Source organism: Dendropsophus ebraccatus, chromosome 9, assembly GCF_027789765.1.
Source record: "Dendropsophus ebraccatus isolate aDenEbr1 chromosome 9, aDenEbr1.pat, whole genome shotgun sequence".
In the NCBI taxonomy this organism is placed as follows: Eukaryota; Metazoa; Chordata; class Amphibia; order Anura; family Hylidae; genus Dendropsophus; species Dendropsophus ebraccatus.
This window is the reverse complement of record NC_091462.1, coordinates 7623381-7637344: the sequence shown is the minus strand read 5'-3', so window position 1 is coordinate 7637344 and position 13964 is coordinate 7623381. Positions and strand designations below refer to the sequence as shown.

The window sequence follows — 13964 nt, the reverse complement described above, 5'->3', positions numbered from 1 at the left end:
TTGTTACGGCGTAGGTGTTGCTTTTCTGCTGTCATTTTGCAGTTTTGCCACAATTTGTCGCTTCAGTCACGTTGTTAGTGTTATTTTTAAGATTCACCAGCAGGTGTCGCTGTAGAGACTAGCTGCGGTTATTGTGCACATCCACCAGTGGTTGTCCATTTCTTAGGGAATTACTCTTGATATTTTGCAGACTCATCACTAGGTGTCACGTCACTCGTCAGCAAGATGTTTCTGGTATTATTTTCAAGTCGCACCACCAGAGGGCGCTGTATTGATGACCGGCTGTTATTTTGTAAATTGACCACTGGGTGTCGCCATACTAGAGGAATGAAATTATTATTTGGATAATCCAACAGGTGTCGCTTCATTTGAAGTTACAAATTGCTATTTTATAATTTACCAGCAGGTGTCGCTATATTAGGAAATCACTACTGCTATACTGCAGATTTACCACTAGGTAGAACTTAAGAAGGAAGTTTCCTTTGCTGGTTTCATAGATCACCAGCAGGTGCCGCTGTATCGAGAATCTGTGGCTGTTATATTGCATATCCACCAGCAGGTGTCGTTTTATTTGGTGCCTGATAATGCTATTATGTGAGTTCCCAGTAGATGTCGCTTTCTTTAAAAAATGCTGTTGCCATTTTGCGTATTAACCAGCAGGTGTCACTTCAGTAATACATGCAGGTCGTTATTTTACAGACTCACCACTAGGTGTCGCTTTAAATAAAAAGTTGCTGTTGTTTCACAAATTTACCAGCAGGTGTCGCTTCACTAAGACATTTGTTCTGTTATTTTACAGATTCACCACCAGGTGGCGCTCAGTCTCATGCTGTGCTGCACATCTAACACCAGGTGTCGCCTTTTTATAAACTTCAGAAACTTCATACTGTTATGTTAGCCTTTGTCCGCTAGATGTCACTAGAGAGATGCCGTTGCTATACAGCGGCGTTACGGGTAGGTGTCGCTGTTTGTCACTGTAGGGAACGCTTGGCTCCTCCGGCCGCCGGGTGGCGCTGCTGGCTTCTTTTATCCACGTGTTACAGCTGGGCTGCAGTCGGGTGATGATGTCGCAGAGTGAGGAGTCGCAGAGTTTGGGGGGTCCCTTACTCTCCCTGGACCCCAAACTTCAGGATGAATTCAAAAAGAAAGTGCAGAAAATCCGCAAGAAACCGAAGGTAGCGCCGCCCCCTGGACATGTGTGCGCGGTGCGGGGGTCCACGTGACCCGGAGCCCCCCACGTGTCTACACAGCCGTGTGTGTGTGTGTGTGTGTGTGTGTGTGTGTGTGTATATATATATATATATATATATATATACACACACACACACACACCAGTGACTGTGGGAGGGGGGTATATAGTGTGTCCTGTATATACCAGTGACTGTAGGAGGGGGTGTATATAGTGTGTCCTGTATATACCAGTGACTGTGGGAGGGGGGTATATAGTGTGTCCTGTATATACCAGTGACTGTAGGAGGGGGTGTATATAGTGTGTCCTGTATATACCAGTGACTGTGGGAGGGGGTGTATATAGTGTGTCCTGTATATACCAGTGACTGTAGGAGGGGTATATAGTGTGTCCTGTATATACCAGTGACTGTAGGAGGGGGTGTATATAGTGTGTCCTGTATATACCAGTGACTGTAGGAGGGGTATATAGTGTGTCCTGTATATACCAGTGACTGTGGGAGGGGGTGTATATAGTGTGTGTCCTGTATATACCAGTGACTGTAGGAGGGGGTGTATATAGTGTGTGTCCTGTATATACCAGTGACTGTAGGAGGGGGGGTATATAGTGTGTCCTGTATGTACCAGTGACTGTAGGAGGGGTGTATATAGTGTGTCCTGTATATACCAGTGACTGTAGGAGGGGTATATAGTGTGTCCTGTATATACCAGTGACTGTAGGAGGGGTATATAGTGTGTGTCCTGTATATACCAGTGACTGTAGGAGGGGTGTATATAGTGTGTGTCCTGTATATACCAGTGACTGTAGGAGGGGTGTATATAGTGTGTGTCCTGTATATACCAGTGACTGTAGGAGGGAGGGTATATAGTGTGTCCTGTATATACCAGTGACTGTGGGAGGGGGTGTATATAGTGTGTCCTGTATATACCAGTGACTGTGGGAGGGGTGTATATAGTGTGTCCTGTATATACCAGTGACTGTAGGAGTGGGTGTATATAGTGTGTCCTGTATATACCAGTGACTGTAGGAGGGGTGTATATAGTGTGTCCTGTATATACCAGTGACTGTAGGAGGGGGGGTATATAGTGTGTCCTGTATATACCAGTGACTGTGGGAGGGGTGTATATAGTGTGTCCTGTATATACCAGTGACTGTGGGAGGGGTGTATATAGTGTGTCCTGTATATACCAGTGACTGTGGGAGGGGTGTATATAGTGTGTCCTGTATATACCAGTGACTGTGGGAGGGGTGTATATAGTGTGTCCTGTATATACCAGTGACTGTGGGAGGGGGTGTATGTAGTGTGTCCTGTATATACCAGTGACTGTAGGAGGGGGTGTATATAGTGTGTCCTGTATATACCAGTGACTGTAGGAGGGGGTGTATATAGTGTGTGTCCTGTATATACCAGTGACTGTAGGAGGGGGTGTATATAGTGTGTCCTGTATATACCAGTGACTGTAGGAGGGGGTGTATATAGTGTGTGTCCTGTATATACCAGTGACTGTGGGAGGGGTGTATACAGCTCTATACATACATCATGTCATGTGACCTGGTTCTTCTGCAGGCAGAGACCCTCACCCCCGGCGTCCTCTACATCGGACACATCCCTCGCGCTCTCTTTGAGCCGCAGCTCCTGGAATACTTCAGCCAGTTTGGATCCGTCTCCAGAATTCGCCTGTCCAGGAGCAAGAAGGTAAGAGAGAGAAACCCCGACCTGTAATAACCCCGACCGTACATTATAAGTACAGCTATATCACACCGGGCCATTATACAGCGCTACGACCCCACATGATAGAGATCAGCAAGTGCAGCTCTGGAGTATAATACAGGATGTAACTCAGGATCAGTAATGTACGTACATAGTGACCCCACCGGCAGAATAGTGATCGCTGCTCTGGAGTATAATACAGGATGTAACTCAGGATCAGTAATGTAATGTATGTACACAGTGACCTCACCAGCAGAATAGTGACTGCAGCTCTGGAGTATAATACAGGATGTAACTCAGGATCAGTAATGTACGTACATAGTGACCCCACCGGCAGAATAGTGAGTGCAGCTCCTGGAGTATAATACAGGATGTAACTCAGGATCAGTAATGTACGTACACAGTGACCCCACCAGCAGAATAGTGAGTGCAGCTCTGGAGTATAGTACAGGATGAAACTCAGGATCAGTAATGTATGTACACAGTGACCCCACCAGCAGAATAGTGAGTGCAGCTCTGGAGTATAATACAGGATGTAACTCAGGATCAGTAATGTACGTACATAGTGACCCCACCGGCAGAATAGTGAGTGCAGCTCTGGAGTATAATACAGGATGTAACTCAGGATCAGTAATATATGTACACAGTGACCCCACCAGCAGAATAGTGAGTGCAGCTCTGTAGTATAATACAGGATGTAACTCAGGATCAGTAATGTAATGTATTTACACAGTGACCCCACCAGCAGAATAGTGATCGCTGCTCTGGGGTATGATACAGGATGTAACTCAGGATCAGTAATGTAATTTATGTACACATTGACCCCACCAGCAGAATAGTGAGTGCAGCTCTGGGGTATGATACAGGATGTAACTCAGGATCAGTAATGTAATGTATGTACACAGTGACCCCACCAGCAGAATAGTGAGTGCAGCTCTGGGGTATGATACAGGATGTAACTCAGGATCAGTAATGTATGTATGTAGTGACCCCACCAGCAGAATAGTGAGTGCAGCTCTGGCGTATAATACAGGATGTAACTCAGGATCAGTAATGTAATGTATGTACACAGTGACCCCCGGTTATGGTCCCGGTTATTTTGGTGTTCCATTTCCTCAGTTATTCTACCTGAAGCTTCTAGAATATTCTACAGATCAGCCACCACTTATATCTGTCAGTTCTGTGTTTTCTTGTATCTGTAATAATCCGCTTTATCTTTATTTGCAGACAGGGGGCAGTAAGGGTTACGCCTTTGTGGAATTTGAATGTGATGAAGTCGCTAAAATTGTTGCGGACACGATGAATAATTATCTGTTCTGTGAGCGACTACTGAAGTGTAAGTATAGACCCCCCCCCCATCATCTTCATATGATGTCACTTATTACCTGCCTCCTCCTCTCTGTGTGATGTCACTTATTACCCGCCTCCTCCTCCTCCTCTCTGTGTGATGTCACTTATTACCCGCCTCCTCCTCTGTGTGATGTCACTTATTACCCGCCTCCTCCTCTCTGTGTGATGTCACTTATTACCCGCCTCCTCCTCTCTGTGTGATGTCACTTATTACCCGCCTCCTCCTCCTCTCTGTGTGATGTCACTTATTACCCGCCTCCTCCTCCTCTCTGTGTGATGTCACTTATTACCCGCCTCCTCCTCCTCTCTGTGTGATGTCACTTATTACCCGCCTCCTCCTCCTCTGTGTGATGTCACTTATTACCCGCCTCCTCCTCCTCTCTGTGTGATGTCACTTATTACCAGCCTCCTCCTCCTCTCTGTGTGATGTCACTTATTACCCGCCTCCTCCTCCTCCTCTCTGTGTGATGTCACTTATTACCCGCCTCCTCCTCCTCCTCTCTGTGTGATGTCACTTATTACCCGCCTCCTCCTCCTCCTCTCTGTGTGATGTCACTTATCGTTCTTCTCTCTTTCCAGGTGAGTTTTTGCCTCCAGAGAAGGTTCACCCCCGGTTGTTTGTCGGCTGTGACTCCATATTCAGGAAACCATCTCATCCGGCGGTGCGGCGATACAACAAGAAGCGCAGCGCGGAGCAGGGGAAGGTGATGACGGCCAAACTGCTGGCAAAAGAGAGGAAGCTAAGGAAACGTCTCACCGAGAAGGGAATCGATTACGACTTCCCAGGATTTGTGAGTGTTACTGCTGCGTCTGGTGTGATTCCCCACATGTGTGTGTGTGTGTATATATATAATATAATATTACAGACATGTTATGGTCTCATGTGTGCGCTGCGCAGGGTTGTAAGGTTTGTGTTCTTCTTGGGCTCATAGACCGCAGTAAAGAAGACGGCGCAGAAACTGACTGAGGCCGATCCGGATGCGTCCGTGAACAGTCAGGTGAGGGGATGCGAACCCCACGCTATAGACATCAGATGGGCGCGGTCAGGGATCCATGTTAATGTGTGGTTTGTGTTTAGGATGTGACCCCGGTGTGCACCCCGGCCGTGCTGCAGAGGAGGAAATCTGCCCGACTGGAGGCAGCTGACGCCAGTGATGATGATGATGATGATGATGAGATTGTGCTGAAGTTACCCGGAACCCAGAGCACCGCTAAGAAGCCAACAAAGTTGAGCAAGAGTGAGAAGAGGAAGAAAATCAAGAAACTGAAACTACAGACAAGTTAAAGGGACTGTGGCAGAGACCTCCGAGGATAAACCCCGTACACGGGCAGGTGCTGCCCCCCATTACTCCATGTCTATAGGGGGCGCTCCAGCAGTATCAGTCTGGACTGGTTAGTGTCACCAGATAGTGGAACAGAACACAGACTTATTGCTGCTCCTCTCCTGCTGCTTGGACCATACCCTCCTGTGTACCCTCCCTTGGCATCGCTTCATAGACCCTTGGACTAAATCTCATGGATTTCTTTTCTGATGTGCAGATTTTGCTGTCACTGATTGTAATAAACCTGGACGGTTGTCACTTTCTACTTCAGGAGGTTATCCATCTTTCTGTAGCTGCTTCTTCCTCCTAATGTCTCTGACTTCGTTTAGTTTCATTATTTTATTCCATTCTGTCCTCAGTGACGTGGTATAGTGGCCCCTGTAGTACGCCTGGCCTGTTGTGGCCTCTATGCTGTGCCCCCGGGGTCTTGTGACTCCGTCCGCCTGTGCTGCGCCCCTTGTGTGATGCGGCCTCTGTGCTGTGCCCCTGGCTTGTTGTGACTCCGTCCGCCTGTGCTGCGCCCCTTGTGTGATGCGGCCTCTGTGCTGTGCCCCCGGCTTGTTGTGACTCCGTCCGCCTGTGCTGCGCCCCTTGTGTGATGCGGCCTCTGTGCTGTGCCCCCGGCTTGTTGCGGCTCCGTCCGCCTGTGCTGCGCCCCTTGTGTGTTGCGGCTCTGTGCTGTGCCCCCGGCTTGTTGCGGCTCCGTGCGCCTGTGCTGCGCCCCTTGTGTGTTTCAGTCCCTGTGCTGTGCCCCCCCCTTGTTGCGGCTCCGTCCGCCTGTGCTGCGCCCCTTGTGTGTTGCAGTCCCTGTGCTGTGCCCCTGGCTTGTTGCGGCTCTGTGCTGATGACATGTATGGAGACGTTTTAGCAGCAGGGAAGACTGCACTTTGAGCGCTGTGCCCCCCCGGTTTGCAGACTTCCTGCCATCATGTAGTGGTTACATCTCCTGCTCCTTGCTGCAGACTTTGGGTATTAAAGGGGTAGTGCGGCGTTTAACTTTTATTCACTAAATAACACACACTTCAAAGTTATACAACTTTGTAATGTGTTATTTAAGTGAATGGCCGCCTTCCCCGTGTTCCCCCCACTCCGAAAGTGTTGGTGCATTATACTTACATGTTCGCTGTCAACCCCAGCCGCCATCTTGTGTCGACGTCATCATAATGCACCAACACTTCCAGGGTGGGGGGGGGGAACACAGGGAAGGGGGCCATTCACTTAAATAACACACATTACAAAGTTGTATAACTTTGTAACGTGTGTTATTTAGTGAATAAAAGTTCAACGCCGCACTACCCCTTTAACAGGGACAAATGGATTAGATACTGCTTGTCTCTACATGCTGCAGAGTAAGATCCTCTCTGTGTACACTGAGAGTATTGGGACCCTTGTGTATACTCTCAGAACATGGGTCTTCTTGTGGCCTTCATCCCTACTCTGCTATCCCATAATGTTGCTTGTGATTGTTCTGTGTTCCTCTTCCCTCCAGTGACGCAGCAGATTTGCTTGGTCCAGGCTGCTGTCTTCCTTGTTCAGCACATTATACATATAGGAACAGATGTCAGCACTTATAAAAGGACATCAGCTGATGTGCTGGACGAGGAGCTGCTGCAGCACTTCTTCCTCAGTCTCCGGTTACCTAGAAAATCCAATATTCTGTAATCTCAGAAACGCCAAGTCTGAAGGAAAATGATAGTAATAGAAGAGGTTGTAGAAGAGGTTATCTGTCTGTACTTTTACCTTGGATACGTTTCCTGATGGTGTATTTTACATCATGTGATATATATTCTGTCCTTGATGGCTCTTTGTATCTTTTAACAGTCTAACAAGGGTAAAATACAGAATAAGATTGGCCAGGCTGCCGCCTCTGGGGTCGGGGTGTTATATCCTATTTAATAATCATCCCCTGTAACTGTAACTATATCCAGAGTAAAAGCAGTCATGGAGGAAGCGTGAACCCTACATACAAGTAATCTCATCGGACAGGGTGGGGAGATGTTGCTTTCTGAAAGGGATTATTTGGCATTAGAAATGTTATGTTTTGCTGTCCTATCAGAAACATAAACCTCTTTTGCTTTCCTCTGTGTGCTCCCCCAGCGTCCCCCGCTGACTGCAGCCGCCATCACTTCTGAAACAAACTCATCTTAGTAGTGACAGCCAGCCCGCTCAGCCAATCACTGGCCGCGGCACCGTCCCATCTCAGAAGTGGCGGCTGCAGTCAGCGGGGGAAGGTTGTGAATTGCACCCTGCCCTATTAAAAGACCTTCGGCCCTCTCCTATGTAACCACTTCTTCTCAGCCTTCAACTTGGGACATGCAAAGCTTCCCTGGGACTCGTTTCAAACCCTTATCACTATTATCCCCAAAGAGGGCAAGGATCCCTCCCTATGCCCAAACTACTGTTCCATCTCTATACTGAATCTGGACCTAAAACTTTTGGCGTAGATTTTAGCCTCTTGCCTGAGCCCCTAGTAAGACAGACCCCCCCCGAACGATATTTACCTCAACCAAGTTAACATTTAGTTTTCCCTTAGTCCCATTGGCAGCACAAGACATGGGTTATTATCCTCCCTATGAGCCTGTGGGGCAAAGTAATATTTTAATGAAATAAAGAAATTAGCATATCCCCTTCCCAGGGGTATCTAAAGCACCCTGCCCCCGATACCATAAGAACATAAGTAAATTATGGTGCCTTGTGCTGCCAAAAGGACTAGGGGAAAACATGTTAACTGTTATTGAATGTTAACTTCTCTTTAGCATCTTTAGCCTCCAAGCTGTTAGATTCAAAGCCTTCAGGTCCTGGCAAATCTGGTTGCTCTTTGACACCAGATCTCTCCTGAGGGGCAACTTCTAAAATTCCCCTGACCCATGTCTTCAGCCAGAAGGGCATGACCGCTGTTACTGATGCATGGTCCTGCCTGATTTTTACCAATACCCTCAGTATCATTGAGGTTTGAGGGAAGATGTATGGGATTGTCATAACATCCATTACCGTTCAGTTGTCTGCCGAGTTGAGAGAGCAGAACTTCTCCAGTTTGGCATTCCTTCTCGTGACCATCAAATCTATGGTCGGCAGACCCCAACTGGCAGCCAAGTGACTGAAGATCTGATTGCTTAGCGATCATTGTCCTGGAATAGTGAGGCCTCAACTAAGGTGATCAGCAAGAAATATTGTGAACGTCTCTGATATGAATAGCGAATAACCTAAAGATTTTCTCTGCTACTCTCAGAAGCATCTGAGATCTGGTCCCTCCATGCCTATAAACAAAGGCAACACTGGCTCTCTAAAGTGTACTTTCCAATGGAGAGGATCAATAAACTTCTCAAAGCTGCACAGGCTTTTGGAGAAGAACAGAAGGGCACAATAAATTGCCCTTAGCTCTCTTACCTTGAATGTTAGGTCTCTCTCTGCAGATGTCCATATACCTGATATAGTCCTGTCTCAGAGCTGCATACCCCAACCTGTCCCTAAGGCATCTGTGGTCAAAATTGTCCTTCAGGTTCCTACTTTTGGCGCCATTATGCAGGCTCTCCTCCATCTTAGAAATCCTCAAGTATCTGTGGAGAATATGTGAACGGCATCCAGATCGTTCAGACTTAAGAACCATGTTTTGTAATTGCCTCATATCCCATAGATCCTGGGCCACTGCATCTGCAGCTGAGGCTAGTAACCCTATATACCTTATTAGTTCTCTGAAAGTCACTTGGCGTGGAGGAATCAGGAACTGAGCACCTCTTTGGATCCGAAGAGTACACAATGAAGCCCAGAAATGTTATGGATGTGGCAGGAGTTAACTCTGACTTGTCTCGGTTGATTATCTGCCCCAGCTGATCTAGAAGGTCCTGGACTGAGCTCAAATGTGTGAAGAGTAGATCCTATGATGAGCCATTCATCAAGATACAGGACTATTATTATGCCTTGTAGTCTCTGGACTACCATCCTTGAGGAGACTATGGGCCCTATTCCACGGGGCGAGCAATGATGTAAACGAGCGCCGATCTGGGCTTATTCCACGGCCCCGGAATAAGTTAAGCGAGGGCTGCAGGGACATCGTTACCGATGTCCTTGCAGCAATACATTACCTGTCCGAGCTTCTCCTGCGCTCCGTCTTCCTCCCCGGGTCCCGCTTGTAGCATCAGACCGCTCAGCCAGTCACTGGCCGCGGCGTTCCCGGGCAGTGATTGGCCGAGCATCTGATTGCTCAGTCAGGCCGCACTGGAGCTGATGCTGCACGCGGGACCCGGGGAGGAAGACGGAGCAGAGGAGAAGCCCTGCTAGGTAATATATGCTGCTCTGCTTGAATCGTCGGTCGCCCCCACACACCGCTATTCCACCGTAGTGATGCGCGGGTGGCGAACGATGATTTTAAGTTTAAACCTAAATGATCGATCAGCCGATGACACGATCATCGGCTGATCTTTCTCTCTATTCCACCGAGCGATAATCGGCAGAATGGGGCCGATTATCGCTCCAGTGTAATAGGCCCCTATCTGTGTGAATACAGAGTGGGAAAGGGTCCATTTACACAGAAAGATTATCTGCCAAAGATTTGAAGCCAAAGCAAGGAATGGATTTGAAGAGAAATCTCAGCCTTTTCTTTATGACCTGATCTCTGTTCATAGTTTGTTCCTTGCTTTGGCTTCAAATCTTTGGCAGATAATCTGTCAGATAATATTTTTGTGTAAATGGACACTTATTTATCAAAGGGCGCTGGACTCTCCGTCATTCTCTATGAGTGTTGGACTCCTCTCTCAGCGCGCACGCCGGGCTGCAGCGGCTGAGATCTCCGTGATCCGACCGGATCCAGAAGCGGGACCCGGTGGGATCAGGTGAGTACAGGGGGCTGTAGCGGGGGGTCGGGAGCCTGTCACCCCGGCACGGGGGGTGACAGGTTCCCTTTAAACAATCTTTTATACCTACATCAATCCTGAGAAATCGTCTGGGAGCAGGCACGATTGGGATGTGAAAATTCCTGCATCCTGCAAATTTAGAGAGGCCATGTAATTGGCCCTTCGCAGCAAGCATTTCACAGATCTTATGGTCGCCGTACAAAACCTCTTCTTTCTCATGAATCCAGTGAGGTATCTGAGATCTATAATGAACCTTTTTTTCCAAGATGGGCTGTCGTGTAAGGCCTAGTGTGCTAGAAATAAGGAATTTGTGAGGTGGAAAAGGTTGTAAAGAAAGAGTAGCCATCATTTACAATCTGCAATACCCATGGGTCCTTTATTAATATCTGCCAAGAATTTACGGCTATATCTCTGGAGTCATAAGTCTGCCTTCTTGGCCGTCTCTTTGGACTGCTTATAAGCTACTGTTCTGGTATTGCAGGAAACTCTTTCTTGCCCTTGGTAACAAGCTCTATCTCTTTAGGGGGATCTCTCCCTCCAAAAGGACCTCAGAAATCTGGATGTCTGTGGAAAAAACGGGCATTTTTTTATCTGAAAGTTCCTCCAAATGCTAATCCAACTGGGGCCTAAAGAGTCTTCCGGGCTAGAATTCTAGGTTACGGAGTTGTAGCTTTGATGGGTTGTCCCGAGTCCAAGGTCTCAGCCAAGGAGCCCTGCGTCTGGCAGTAGATAAAGCCATGGCCCTAAAAGATATTCATGCCTGCTTGGAAGAAGAGTCACAAAGGTAATAGATAGCTAAATTCATGTTTGAACCAATCAACGCCCCTGCTTTCCCCAGCTTAAAGGTCATTCCCCATCCTAGCAATCCATTCTAGAGACCTCATAGAATGATATAGCAACAGCACTTTGGGCAGCCACAGGAATAACTCCTCTTTAGACCCACCTCAATCCTTCTGTCCATAGGGTCGTTGTGACCCGTCCATGTGACCCGTTTTCTGCAGGCAGGATAGTACACTTAAAAAGATTAGAAATGGAACAACCCAATCATTGGCCTGGTCCTCCTTTAATGTGTACAAGGTCTTAAACTTTTATGCCTCTTCCATTCTGCCTGCAGCATCTGTCTCATACTGACAGTCACCAAGAGGGCTCTAGGCCCTCTTGAAGAGGAGCCAACGTTATCATCGTCCTCAGGGTGGATCTCAGCCTGGACCGCTTTGAGAAGTTTATACACTTTAGAGACATCTCCCCTTCTCATCAGAAGATGATGACGATAAAGAAGCCGATGATGTAACAACTTTATATTCAGACATGATAGATGTCCTACAGATATGATAGACACCAATTAGAATGCATCATTCTCATCATATTAGAGGAAAATAGGGGAATGGCCTTTCTTCATCTCTCCCTATGATTCTTATGATGAGATCTTTTAGCAGACAAGGACTTTTAAACACTTGACAACATCTCTGAGGGTGGGGTTCTCATTTTCTATAGCATGACATGCCTGGCAATGTCCTAAAAAGAGAAATAGGCAATGAAAGATGGAAGTAACACACATTCAAGAATAAAAAAAAAAAAAATCTTAAAAAGCATACGGTATTCATAGGCGTCTCACACTGCATACAAGTGCTTCTTTCTTGAAGATTCTTTTAGCCCCCAAAGTTCCTGACTTACTACAAAAAATGTAAATTAAAATATTAGTAGCACCGTACAGTAAAGTCCATTAGATAGAAGTTCTAGACTTACTTTGTGGAAAAAAATGCCTGATAGGAATGAAGTGTTGTGACATAGTTCTCCTCTGTGTGAGGGACGTGTCTTGCAGTCGCGGCTTCTCTCTTCCTTTTACGGTGACAACCACAGTGCCTCATTGTGTTGCCCATAGCAACGAATCAGCACAGCCAATCACAGCGCAGGTTTCATTTTAGGAGACATTCTTTTACTTTTATGAACCTCCCTCATGGCCGCTTTTACATCACACAACATAAAGACGGTCCTTGTTGCCCATAGCAACCACTCACTGCGTCGCTTTCATGTTTTCGGAATGAATGCTACGCTATTGTTAGTTGTTACGGATAAAAGAACTTATTTATTCTATATTCCATGTTTATCACTGTGTTCTGGGAAGAAGAGTCCAGAGACATGGCAGCAGTGCCCGGCATCTCCTCAGTGCTGCCCCCTGGTGGACTCTCAGTCTATTGTTATTAGCGCTTCTAGTGGAGACAGAAATAATTGCCCACAATAAAAATGGCAGCTGCAGGTTTCAGTGACCTGCACAAGATGGCGCTGGTTACCCCGGTAATCGCCGCTCTGGTTCTAGACTTCTCTATGGTGCGGGAGGCTGCGCATGTGCAGTGACGGTTCCTTTCAGCAGCCGGGGCGGGGAGACGGACGCAGACGAGCGGGGAGAGAGTGGAGCGATGCGGCGGGGCCAGGAGCGGCGGGACCTGCGGCTGCTGTAGTGTGAGGAGCGGCCTCCCCGTCACCCTGTGTCAGGTAAAGTGAGGCCGGAGGAGGCGGCGAGGAGTGTGGGCCTGGAGACTGCAACTCCACCCGGGGCCTGTGTACACCGTGCGTCAGCGCTCCCCGACCGCAGGCAGCCGGACAGCGAGAGTGACAGCGGGGGCGGCGGGCAGAGACTGCCGGGCCTTATATACCTGTACACGACCCCCATATATGTCTATATACAGCCCGTATATATGTCTATATACAGCCCATAGATATGTGTCTATATACAGCCCATAGATATGTCTATATACAGCCCATAGATATGTCTATATACAGCCCATAGATATGTCTATATACAGCCCATAGATATGTGTCTATATACAGTCCATATATATCTATATACAGCCCATAGATATGTGTCTATATACAGCCTATAGATATGTCTATATACAGCCCATAGATATGTCTATATACAGCCTATAGATATGTCTATATACAGCCCATATATGTCTATATACAGCCCATAGATATGTGTCTATATACAGCCTATAGATATGTCTATATACAGCCCATATATGTCTATATACAGCCCATAGATATGTGTCTATATACAGCCCATAGATATGTGTCTATATACAGCCCATAGATATGTGTCTATATACAGCCCATAGATATGTCTATATACAGCCCATAGATATGTGTCTATATACAGCCCATAGATATGTGTCTATATACAGCCCATAGGTATATATCTATATACAGCCCATAGATATGTGTCTATATACAGCCCATAGATATGTGTCTATATACAGCCCATAGATATGTGTCTATATACAGCCCATAGATATGTCTATATACAGCCCATAGATATGTGTCTATATACAGCCCATAGATATCTATATACAGCCCATAGATATATCTATATACAGCCCATAGATATGTCTATATACAGCCCATAGATGTGTCTATATACAGCCCATAGATGTGTCTATATACAGCCCATAGATGTGTCTATATACAGCCCATAGATATGTGTCTATATACAGCCCATAGATATGTGTCTATATACAGCCCATAGATATGTGTCTATATACAGC

The 13964-nt window shown here is 46.9% G+C and overlaps 2 protein-coding genes and 1 long non-coding RNA gene across 9 annotated transcripts in view; 2 read left to right on the top strand and 1 right to left on the bottom strand.

The window, feature by feature from the left end:
• The first annotated feature begins 1015 nt into the window (after positions 1-1015).
• NIFK (nucleolar protein interacting with the FHA domain of MKI67) lies at positions 1016-5842 on the top strand. The gene is made up of 6 exons (XM_069984815.1): positions 1016-1175; positions 2757-2885; positions 4128-4236; positions 4830-5041; positions 5183-5248; positions 5329-5842. Exons 1-6 carry the CDS (start codon positions 1062-1064, stop codon positions 5533-5535), a joined length of 837 nt encoding a protein of 278 aa, XP_069840916.1. The 5' UTR covers positions 1016-1061; the 3' UTR covers positions 5536-5842.
• Positions 5843-10783: 4941 nt separating this feature from the next.
• Positions 10784-12689, bottom strand: LOC138800632 (uncharacterized). Its single transcript, XR_011364495.1, has 4 exons — positions 12169-12689; positions 12018-12095; positions 11366-11937; positions 10784-11182 (listed from the first exon to the last, which is right to left on the bottom strand). It is a non-coding gene; the product is annotated as an uncharacterized lncRNA (long non-coding RNA).
• An 82-nt stretch (positions 12690-12771) lies between these two features.
• The window catches only part of CLASP1 (cytoplasmic linker associated protein 1), a 113352-nt gene continuing 112159 nt past the window's right edge, over positions 12772-13964 (top strand). For 5 of the 7 annotated variants that reach the window (XM_069982441.1, XM_069982440.1, XM_069982439.1 and 2 more), the window contains exon 1: positions 12772-12915. The gene's annotated coding sequence lies outside the window, so the exon portion shown is untranslated. The remainder of the gene's footprint in view (positions 12916-13964) is intronic. The other 2 variants (XM_069982443.1, XM_069982442.1) reach the window with 1 other exon arrangement.

Coding starts and splice junctions, on each gene's coding strand:
- NIFK (XM_069984815.1), top strand. CDS start 1,062: ATGATGTCGCAGAGTGAGGAGTCGCAGAGTTTGGGGGGTCCCTTACTC. Junction 1,176..2,756: donor AAATCCGCAAGAAACCGAAG/GTAGCGCCGCCC, acceptor GTTCTTCTGCAG/GCAGAGACCCTCACCCCCGG. Junction 5,249..5,328: donor ATGCGTCCGTGAACAGTCAG/GTGAGGGGATGC, acceptor GTTTGTGTTTAG/GATGTGACCCCGGTGTGCAC.